Consider the following 12,312-nt stretch of genomic DNA (forward strand, 5'->3'; position numbering starts at 1 on the left):
TATTAGAATCCGTTCAGTACTTTTTGCGTGAAAGAGTAACAAACCATCCCTCCGCCCAGCCACTCTCACAAACTTCTGCATCTATAATACAAGTCAGATGAAGCGTGGAAAGGGTGAGCCTACTGCCGTGTCCCGGATTAATTTTTAAAATTAACGATGTCAAATTTCTTATATGTTCCTATAGACTTAAAAATCACGTTGGAAATAAATTTAGGTACCTATGCAAGAGAAGTCATATGAAATTACTTGGCAGAAATAATAAATTATGAAACGTTATTCTTAAGCTGAGAAAACTTTATGACAAAAACAGATCTACATATCTACATTTTCTTTGTAATAATAAAATAAATCAAAGTGAACGGACCAGCGATCCATCATACGATACCCCACGAGATGACGGGCCTAGACCGCGAAATATAGCCCGTTTATTACGGATTATACAAAATCTGCCATGCCTGTGCCAACTTCGATAGTTTTCTTGAATAAGCACAAATTTTTTTATAACTAGTTCACTGCCTCGATTTCGTCTGGTTTATTTAAAATAATTGATTAAGATTGCCTACATTCGTCCTCGTTATACAATCTATTTTCACACCATTTTTTCATTGAGATCAATCAAGAAATAGTGACAAACAGACCAATATGCTTTCGATTTTAATATAATGGACGTATAGTATAGTATAGTATATAGACATATAGTAAAAAATCAGCCTTAGAGACAACAAAAGAGAAGTAACTAACCTCTCTCTCCATGAAACAGCTTGCTAAGCTGTGTTTCGCGTAAAGGATAAGGCAATGATATTCAACGCATCATCACATAAAAACTTGTCCATTGATTTTTTCTCGGACTACTCGAATGCTGATGGCCGCAGCTACTAAAGCCTAAAGCCTTTACTGCTTTACGGGATACGACAACGACCGACGACGAGTGCAGATGACACTACAAATCCGCAGAAGTACATATGGAGCGGCTGAAGACTAACTCTTGCCTGACAGATAGATATCACTGTAGTCTAAGGACATCGCTAGAGATTAGGACCTCAGCTCAAGTCGTCGTAAATTTGAATTAGACGGGCAATCGATCGGTGGAAATGTCTATGGTGCAGTTCACGTGTTATATATATAGGTTACCAATTACCATCAGGTGGGTTGCCAACTTGTATATCATTCTATAAAAATATACAAATACAGAACTATAAAAGTTAGCTCTGAATGGATGGTATACGAATAGACAGATAATTTACACGTGATTGGTGTCTGTCTAGAACTGTTTTATCTCGGTAGAGTGAAGAATCAAGCGTATTGGAGATTGATACTCGAAGAGAATATATTTCTGTTCGTTACTATGGTTACTTTTGAGCGGCAATATTATTGGAAATTCTTAGGGCTTCAGCTTTTCTGAGCATTTCTGATGTAGGTAACATCGAGACAAGCATATTCGATACAATCAATATAGAATGTTTATGGAATACTAAGTAAACATAAGGACGTAAGGTCGAGTTTTCACCAACAAAACTGTACTCACTAATTAGCACTGCACTAATTTATTATAGTTATAACCACTTTGATATGTCTACAGATTTTTTACTATTCCGTATAGAAATATTTTGCATATAGCCATGTCATATAGACTTCATTTATATTATGGGTATAATTTTTCGTATTTATTGTAAAAGATTATTCATATATGTTTCAGATATTTAGCATAGCCTAAATTATTTAATTTATCTTATGTACTTGTTTCAATTGGTAGACTTTCGCAATTCTCATTATTGATAATATAAAAAGTTACTCTTTGTCTATGTATAAGTTCACTAGTTTAAAAGAATTTATTTGTGAAATAAAAAAAATCACGACATTAATCATTATGACAGTGACAGATATTACGTATAGTTATATTATGTGCGTCTGATTTCACACCTAAAGTACCAAAAATTTTGCATACTATGCGCCCCGTTTTCGCGTATAGGAAATATTCGCAATATTTCAAAAATGTAAAAAGAATTGCCTGGTATGTCTTTGGTATCTTTTACTTGTAATATAAACCCGATTAACAAATAAAAAACAACATATCATATAACCTATATAAATGTCAAGTTAGACTATATCAGATTTTTCTAATATATTAAATAAGGAGAACTTAAAACAAATTATGAAATGAGAAAACGGGGATAGACGAAACAATGAAAATTTGTAACTGTGTCCTATAGCATACAGTCTATATTACAACACAATCAACTTTACAAATGATATTCGTCATGTCTAGTCCACATATATCCGTACTCTATAAATTTAATGCCCAATACTATATCACTACCACCCTTTAAACACTACTTGCAAAGTGAGTGCTGCAGGCGAATTTATACCTTCCTACTATTACTTATAGTATTCCAGTCAAAATACATTTATAAATCGACAAACAATCAAATTCCTAGATAATAAAGGTTTTGTATGTAATAATACACCTGCCTGCGCTAACATTAAGATCCAGCCAGCCAGCATCAGTAGAAAATGATTTTTGGTCAACCAATTAACCCATTGTGGTGAATTTACCAGGCCATATACCCATGCCTATTATGCAAGCCTTAAAATCTATAATCAAATGTTATGGTCATTTACCGGTATCTGCATCCAGCAGTAGGTACTATAGACTAGAAGCAATTCCAGGGAGATAAGCGTGAATTGTTATTCAATAGGCATTTTAATGACGGCCTGAACAATTATGGTAATATTAATTCTGGAACCATATCCGAAATAGTGACTCTTGGTATCGATATTAGACAGATTATTGTAATCAACGATAAACTACTTGCGTGATATTGGTTATATGAATATAACAATTTGTACTTAGGGGGGATGGTGTTTGTTAGTAATGTGGACTAATAACCAAAATAATAAAATTGCTAATTATGTACCATGTCAGGTTGACCTCCAGGTGGTTGTCCCTAAAACTCACCGTAGAAAATTGCAATTTGCCATTATCATCCTCCACTAGTGCTCTCGCCAACTTAGACCGTTGGTGCAAGCTAGTTCATTATTCCATTATCATCCAAAAGAAAAAAATAGTAATTCATATGAACAATGGTTCCTAATTTTGAGTTTGAATAGGTATTACTACACATACTACGTTAATATGTTAAGGCCTACGTTAAGATAATAGCGTTCATGTGTTATCATGTGTTCCGTAGGTCTAAAATTTTATGCCTGTTATATTGTAATTTCACTGACTTTTCTCATAATACAACCTAAGCGTAATTTACAAATTGTGAAGATTGTCACCTAAAATATATATGAGGCATACACGCAGATGACTGTTTACAAAGTGTCATGATCATCGTATATTTATTAAGTGGCCTAGGATTAGTACCCAAATTTCCATCAAAAAAGATAGCGAAATCAAATCTGGGCGATAAAAAAAATATATTTCTCTCTCTCTGACTCACTTTTCAGTAATGGAAACACTATTAACCAACAAGGCTCATTTCCCAGATACGTTAATTTTACCATATCATACCATACCATACCTATCTAGGATATCAGTCAAGATTATATATTTATATAGGTATTATTTATAAAAAAATATATATTTATGGTTTTATATTAACTAATATTAAAACTGGGTGGCTAGCAATGTACTGTATTAGCTAGGACCTCCATGAAGTCCACTCTGGAAATCGTCGTGATTAATACGTGGTCAATTCCACAATAGGCTAACTGACCTGATTTCATTTTTATAGTTTCAACATTTATTGGTGCTCCGCCAATGTATACCATTAGCGCAGTTGGATAACTTTCTATTATCATCCTTTAAAAGCCTACCTGGGACAGTCATGACAGTTATGTATTTATTACTTACTAGCGGCCCATACCGGCATCTAATGGATGCATTATAAATCTTTGAATTTCTCGGCTTTTTCTATACTGTAACACACAAGTATTATACATATAAATCTTTCTCTTGAATCACTCTATCTATTGCTAAATACTGCATTAAAATCCGTAGTTTAATTAGAAAGTTATAAGCGAATAGACAGCGTCGGTTTTCTTGTTTTCTACTATGTAAAGATATTTTATTATAATTATTAATTGCAGGTATATCTATTATACTTTTTAAATAAAATACAAATGTGTACCAATTCGGCGCTAGTCGACAGTCTAGAATGCTACATGGATGACCTCGTAGACTGCTTTCAAGATTTTATAAAAAAATCTCTGATTGTCATATCCATAGCTATTGGCACTTTAGTTGTTATGCTGATGTATGTGTTGAAGGCTATTACTGAACGGTTACTTATAACATCAAATGGTACAGGTAAGTCATTCTAAAATGTAAGTATAATAGTTATCAGTTTTTTGTTTTCGGATATTATACATGCACAATACACATGTTCTTACTAATATTATAAATGCCAAAGTACCTCAGTCTGTCTGTCTTCTCTTTCACGCCAAAACTACTAAACTGATTTAAATGAAATTGGCATACGGATAGTCAAGACCCCGAGAAAGGACATATTTAATGCGAAAGAAGGATTCTAAGGGGTTGAAAGGGGAGATGCAAGATTGTATAGAAATATCGTCATATTTAAAGCTAGAAGCTTGAAACTTATTTTTTGTACTGTTTATTAAATATACATAAATATAGAAGAAGGGTTGAAAGGATAAGAGATTTTATCGTATCGTCATTTTTTAACCTAGAACGATGAAACCTTTTTATTTGGATTTTATTTGGTTAGACTACTAAATATTATTTCATTATTTGGTCAAGATCACTATTTTACGCAGACGAAGTCGCGGGTATTATATTTAAAACTACGGAAAATAGTTAATATTTGACTGCCGTCAGAATCATATATAGTTTAGGTTCGAATTTTCAATATTTCTATTTATTATTATATTTAGTATTTTGAATAATAACTATATACTATACAATAAACAAACAAAGTTAGTATACAGTGATTACAAATTAGTATATATTCTTATTTTGTACAATGCAACAAATAACAAGTTTCATTTTAGTAGCTGTGGTCACGCCCTTTGTCTCTCTCCCTCAGACTATTATTCAAAATATGACAACATATGAAATGTATCCTATATACGAGACAAACATACCCAAATATGATATTTAATTCCAGGCAATACACCAAACGTAATATTGCAAGATTCTGGTCTGTCCCTTAGCTGTAATACTAACACACCAAGCAATAACCTACAATATGGGAATTCTAGAAACCTATCGAAGAGCAATATCGATGTACGCAGTTACAAAGATGTATACAAGAAAACCTCAATGCCATCTACAAATACAAACACTATGCCAAGTGTTGCAAGTTATGATGAAAAAGTACTTAAAAATATTGGGTTCTCAAATTGTTCTAAAGTAAGTACATATATATACTCTGTTCTATTAGAACTTACTATAAAGGTAACGAAAGATGTCACTTCAGGTACTTGTTTTTTTTTCAGAGCTGTATGCCCAATAAGAGATCTTTAACATGTAATAACCGTTCTTCTATAAGGTAAAGTTAATCTATATTAATAACCAATCCCAATCATGGTCAATAACTTTTAGATAATGTACTTATATCCTATGTACTGTTTATACCTACTACAGACATCACAGACGATATATAAGAAAGGAATATTAGTCTGTTTATTATCTCCCAGGCACATTTTGGTGAGTTTCCTTTTTCAATAGACCGCAGATACTTACGTCATCTTTATGAAATTGAAATGCTTTTAGAAATATCTAATCCGTTGCCATATTTACAGTTTTTAGTACCTACAAATTACATAAAATTATACTTAAGAACTCTTAAATGTGGTATTAAATTATATTTGTGTAACAATTTCATATGTTAAAATAATTGGAGATATATCGCAAATTTCTTGCAGTTTGTTTTATGTAAATTGAATACCAAACATGCTGATGTCTCTCCTGATGCAGCAGTAATCGTGGACTATATACAATCAGCACTACGGACATCACATTATCATGTGACGATCGTGATACCACTGATGCGTTATCATTCCAGCGGACTAATATGTGACCTTTTGTTCTTTATTTTCACTGCCTCCAAAGAAAGCTGCTTAACGGCTGAAATAGGTGAGATGGAGATTCCCACGTAGACAATCTTTTACAGTCTATTCTATATGTAACTATGTATTGACCTGAATTACAATGTGCGCTTTATATTTTTAAGCTCACCCAATATAACAGCCCCATGGGCTGAGACATTCTTATAGAATATACCATAGTATTCTCATTTTTTGTTTTGATAAGATTTCCAATATTTCAATAACAAGACAAAAAATACTTGAAAGGAAATCTGCCACGGAAATACTTATTTATTTACTAAGATAATATATCAATAATGCGGCGCTCCTAAAGGGACAGATCACATATGAAATTTGAAAGAGATGGAACATGAGACGTGTTTTCGTAGAAATTGCTTATGAATTTATCATGAAAGTTTCGCCTTAACTTTTTTTTTAGATTAACCGTTCCTAGTTTGCCGACTTGTACACACCCAAGTAAGTGTCGTCCAATCTATACAAGTTCAGAAATATTCTTGTTTTTTATTTCTAAATAAATCTGTTAAATATTTATGTACAATGAAGCAAATTCAAAATGTTTTTATAGTTCGTCGTTATTTTTATCTATACACACAAACAGTTAACAATAATATTTTTCTTTATTCATGACAACACAAAGTCATCTAGTCCCAAAAGCAAAGGTTTCCATTGTGCGAGAAATCGAACTCACGATCCTTGGAAGTAAAGCGACATGCTAAACTGCTAGACCGCCGAGTGTGACCTCGGTGGTCGAGCGGTTATTATGAGATGGTAGGTATGTTTCTTTTCCTGGTAAAATCCCCAATCTTCCAAATAAAACACCTTCGATCTAGATCTTGACTTTGTTAGTACAAAATAATTATAGGTACCTAGTCTTGTAATTGTATCAAATGAGAAAATATTACAATTGTTTTAAATTCAGAATTTTCTAAAAGATTTTACAGAGACTTATATTTCATTGCTAAATGAAATTATAATCGATTATAATTTGTTACTCAATATGTTCCTATTTTCATTTCACAGACCAATCATCTTCATCTCAATCACGTGAAAAATATATCTCTGATAGAAGCTCATGCTGCTCCATGTGTTGTGATGATGACCAGCGACGATCTAATCTAGAAACAAAATAGAGTATACCCATTAAAAGTTAGGGTAGATATATTCATAAAATCAATAAATGGCATAGGGACCTAATAAAACTCATATTCGTAAATAATGCTTTGAAGTTTTTCTTAAATAGGAAAATAATAATCATTTGTTAATCAAGGACGTGCATAGAATATAACTTGTGTTTCATGAACTAAACAGTGAAAATTGTCGACATAAATGACTGTTTTGTATTATAGTTTGTACTGAGAATAAATACCTTTTTAAATTTTCCAATACTTATTCGAAAGTATATATTCGTTAAGCGTATTCGTTCAATGCAAAAAAAACACAAAAATGTACTTACACAGCATATAGATATATATTTTTTTCCATATTCTAAATCTTGTGTTTGATAACATGATATCCAGCCTGTATTTCAAGTATATATAAAGGTAATAAACGACAGCGTAGAACGACATGGATATTGAAAATTTAATAAAATAGAAAACTTCCAAAATTCTATCAGAAATGACATATTCTCAATAATAATAATAATAGTAATATCTCAGGGCAATTCAGACAGCGCGTTTTAGTTCCAGCTAAGCACAGCTACTAGTCCCCTATTCATTACATGGCTATACATATAGGTATGTATGACTACGCATGAGACAGGGTACTGACGCATGAGACAGACTGGACAACTGATGTAATATACAGATACATACAATATACTCAGAAAAGACACATAATTCGAATATAACTATAATACAATGTTTGTACCATGCATCATCATCTGCTTCTTCCTTATCCCATTTATTTGGGGTCGGCGTAATATGTTTTTCTCTTCCATTCATCTCTGTTCGCAGTCATTCCGTTATTTACTCCCTTTCTCACCATATCATACCATGTTTGTACCATGCAAGGAATCGAATCCGCAACCATAGGCGGTTTGCTAAACCGCTAAAGCGAAACCGTCGAATTAATCTGCTACTAATAAGATAAAAATTCCGCCACTAGATTTAGGAAAATAATAAAAACAGCCTTTATTCAAATAAACTGAATTTTAAGCTCTTTTCAATAGTTTTTATTTTATTCTACCGCTTTTGAAATGCAGATTTAGCCAAGAAGAATGAGCAAGAAACTTGCCAGTTCCGCTTTTAAAGAAAACTTGTATAACTTGACGTTATTCAGTTAAAAAATGTGTGACTGTCAATTAAGAATTTTATAATTGTGATCAGTTTAATAATAATTGTATTGGTAATTACAATTACGACACACATTATCTCGACAAAGTGTATTTCTTCGATCTTGTTGTTTGCCAATATTTTCGTATGAATATTTTACAAAGCCTAATCTTGAACATTCCTAATACGGTACAAGGCGAGTTCTCATAAAATTTGACCTAAATGCACAATTCATACTGTAGTATAATGAACTTTTCCGAGTTCAAATAAAGTTGGAAGAAATCAGGAAGTTTTGAAAAAGAATAAAATATTTTAGGGAAAAAAACATGTTATTGTGGGAACTTTTATTGTTCAAAGAATATACGATATCCAAGGCCTTAATAATTAAATTGGGGAAGTTATTAATTGTGAGAGTTTTCTTTAATAAAATATATATTGTTTGCCATTCAAACTACATAAAAAATGTTCACTTTTACATTTTTTTATCCACGTGATTTAATTTTTGTAGGAAAATACATGTATAATAAAATTTTAATCAGAATGTCTAGTCTGTGTTCGTACTGAAGGGTTTTACGAGGAAAATTGGAATAAAAGAATTTTACGTCTTTACAGAACAACTATTATATTTAGACAGCTTTTGTGACATCCTTTTAAAAAACAAAAAACAAATTAATTTCTTCTTTTTTACACTCTCTTCTAATTTTCACACGTGTGAGAATTATTTCTATAACTACAGTACATGATAAAATTAATAATATACGAAACTAACTTAACAAGTACTTCGCCTTAACAGAGAGAATTTATGTTTATCAAACTTTATTTTATTTAAGGCTTTTGTAAATATATCTGCTATTTGCAGTTCTGTTGGACAATAATCAATGCTAAATTCATTATTTATATACAATTCATGGATATAGTGGTAACGAACATCTATGTGCTTAGACCGTTTATTAAATACGCCCGTCTTAATCAAAGCAATAGCACTTTGGTTATCTATTTTAAATAACACGTCTTCTGGTTTAGTGTTTAGTTCGCCTAAAAGCGTCTTGATATACATAGTATGTTTGCAGCACTCTGCTGCCGCAATGTACTCCGCTTCTGTAGAAGATAATGCTACTATAGGTTGCCTTCTTGAGCACCAGGCAATTGGTCCATCACCAAGATTAATAACATATCCTGTAGTACTTTTCCGAGTTTCTAAGTCACCCGCATAGTCAGAGTCACAAAATGATGTTAACTTAAGATTGGAATCGAACCTGTAACACAAACCATCCTCTATGGTACCGGAAAGGTATCTAAAGATTCTTTTAACTGCTACTATGTCCCTTTTCTGAGGATTCTCCATATTTCTACTAGCTTTATTGACAGCAAACGCTATATCCGGTCTAGTTCTTGTTGACAAATATAGGAGACTGCCTACAGCTTCTCTATAAGGGTATATCAACTTTTCCTCTTTGTCACACTCTACTTCTCCCTCTCCTGCGGGTGTCTGGGCATGTTTGCACTTATCCATATTAAACTTCTTTAAAAGTGATTTGGTGTATTCAGTTTGTGTTAGATGCCATCCTACATTATCTGCTTTTAATTCCATACCCGAATACCACTTAGGTTCAGAACACGATGTAATCTCGAATTTCTCATTTAGTCTAAACAACAACTGTGTTAAGTCTTCTGCTTTACCAATGATTAGTCCATCGTCAACATATATAGCTAAAAGAACTGACATTTCTTGATTTTTATAAATACAAGGTTCGTTTCTTACTTGACTAAATCCCAATTCTTTTATTTTTTCGTTGAATTTTTCATTCCACCTTTTTGGAGATTGTCTAAGTCCGTATAACGACCTCACTAATTTACATACTTTATTTTTAGAATCGCAGTGAACTCCCTTAGGAATTTTCATATATACCTGTTCATCATCACGCAACTTACCATTGAGAAAGGCTGTTTTTACATCAAACGTCATAATATTGTAGTTTTTAGCTGCGGCAATGGCGAACAATGTTTTTATTGCGGTCTGCGATGCAACTGGACTAAATATATCGTCGTAGTCTACGTCTTGTTGTTCATTACCTCTTACGACTAATCTTGCTTTGTATTTGCCATCTTCTTTAATTCTGAATACCCATTTATTAGTTAATATTTTATGACCATATGATTCAGATTTATCTACTATTTTCCAAACATTATTTTCTTCTAAAGAATTTAGTTCACTTTCGATTGCCCTTTCCCACTTCTCTTTTTCAGGACTTTTTAATACTTCTTCGTAGGTTAGCAAAACATAGTCTTTATATTTTTCTGGTAGCTTTCTTGTCCTTTTTTCCAGACTTTCTTCTGGTTCTGTGTGATCTGTTATTTCTTCAGAAGTAGATCCTACTACAAAATTGTCTTCAAACAATCGTGGGTTAATTTCCTCATTGTTTTCTTTTTCTATTTGATCTATTTCTTCTGTTTCATTGTTTATTTCAGTTTTTACTATTTTGTTATTTTTATTTTCCTTTTCATTTAAGTATGTATTTACATTTACTTTTTCTTGTTTTTGTATTACTTCACTATCATCATTTTTAATGTTTCTTTTTACAAAAGTAATATCTCGGGCTACAATAACTTTTCTTTTTATATCATCCCAAAGTCTGTATCCATTATTTGTATATCCTATCATTCTATATTTTACTGCTCTAGCATCCAATTTCTTACTAGGTGGCAATATCTTTGCAAACGCATCACACCCAAATTCTCTAACATTCGAAAGATTTGGTAACCTTCCATACCTTAGTTCAAAAGGTGTTTTATTATTTATTGATTCACTTGGTAATCGATTCAGCAGATATACACTGCAATAAAGAGCTTCACCCCACATTTCCTTTTTCATTTCAGACATGTATAGCAAAGAACGAATCTTTTCGAGTATAGTTCTGTTTAGACGTTCGGCTTTTCCGTTTAATTGTGGGCAGTATGGTACAGAGTAGTCTAATTTTATTCCCTTTTTAATACAATAACTTTTAAAATTGTGTGAAGTATATTCACCACCATTGTCACAACGAATTGTAACAACTTTTAAATTGGATTCTCGTTCTGCTTCTGCAATAAAATTCTTTAAAAATGTTGTAACTTCGTCCTTAAATTTTAAGAGATACACTTTAGTGTAGTGGCTATAATCATCTAAAACAGTTAAAAAATATCTATAATCATTCCACGTTTCCGTTTGTAAAGGGCCACAAATATCTGTGTGTATTATTTCAAGTTTCTTACTTGCTCTAGTTCTTACGGTTTTGAATGGTAACCTTGGTTGTTTGGCTCTTATACATACTTCACAACTCGTCATCATACCTTTTTTATTTTCTATTTTTACGCCATTTACTACATCAGGTAAAATTTTTAAAATTTTCTCACCTGGGTGTCCTAATTTTCTATGCCAATTTTCAGCTGAGTTTTCATTTTCTTCATTAGACAAGTATGCCTGTTCTTCAAATTTTATTTGTTTATCCAGTTTTACTACAAATAAGCCGGAATCTTCTTTTTTACCAGCTATTATTTTACCACTGCTCCGAATTTCTACGCCATGTCGATCAAATAATACGGTACCACCGTTTTTAACAATCTCTGGAACAGATAGTAAATTACGAGAAAGGTCTTGCACACATAAAACGTTCGTTACATCACATTCTGTTCCTATAAAATCACCTACATATTGTGATACCATAGTCGCATCTTTTTTAGCTATACCAACATCAATAGATTTGGATTTAATATTTGAGAGTAAAGTTTTATCGTTGACCATATGTACGGTACAACCGGAATCAAGAACAAAATTTGTTCTCTCACTTATAACATTGTTACTTGCGGCTAAGAGCGCAACTTTATTTTCGTTTTTATTTTTCCGAAAAAAACAATCTTTTTCTTTATGATTTGATTTCTTACAAATTTTACAAAATAAAAAATTCTTGCAAAATTTTGCTATATG

General features: G+C 32.1%; 1 protein-coding gene across 3 annotated transcripts; it reads left to right on the forward strand.

Annotated features, from left to right (window-relative positions):
• The first annotated feature begins 1,883 nt into the window (after positions 1-1,883).
• Positions 1,884-7,223, forward strand: LOC131842608 (uncharacterized). 3 transcript variants are annotated; one of them, XM_059191184.1, is made up of 7 exons: positions 1,884-2,011; positions 3,738-3,836; positions 4,093-4,312; positions 5,133-5,377; positions 5,464-5,516; positions 6,494-6,531; positions 7,096-7,223. In XM_059191184.1, the coding sequence occupies exons 2-7, from the start codon at positions 3,831-3,833 to the stop codon at positions 7,203-7,205; spliced, it is 672 nt and encodes a 223-aa protein (XP_059047167.1). In that variant the 5' UTR covers positions 1,884-2,011; positions 3,738-3,830; the 3' UTR covers positions 7,206-7,223. The 3 variants fall into 3 exon arrangements, with proteins under 3 accessions (XP_059047167.1, XP_059047168.1, XP_059047169.1); XM_059191185.1 differs by lacking the exon at positions 3,738-3,836; XM_059191186.1 differs by lacking the exon at positions 6,494-6,531 and having other exon boundaries at positions 7,096-7,167.
• The last annotated feature ends 5,089 nt before the right edge of the window (positions 7,224-12,312 follow it).

The sequence above is a fragment of the Achroia grisella genome, unplaced genomic scaffold, assembly GCF_030625045.1.
Source record: "Achroia grisella isolate CSIRO2021 unplaced genomic scaffold, CSIRO_AGI_Agris_v1 utg241, whole genome shotgun sequence".
NCBI lineage: Eukaryota > Metazoa > Arthropoda > Insecta > Lepidoptera > Pyralidae > Achroia > Achroia grisella.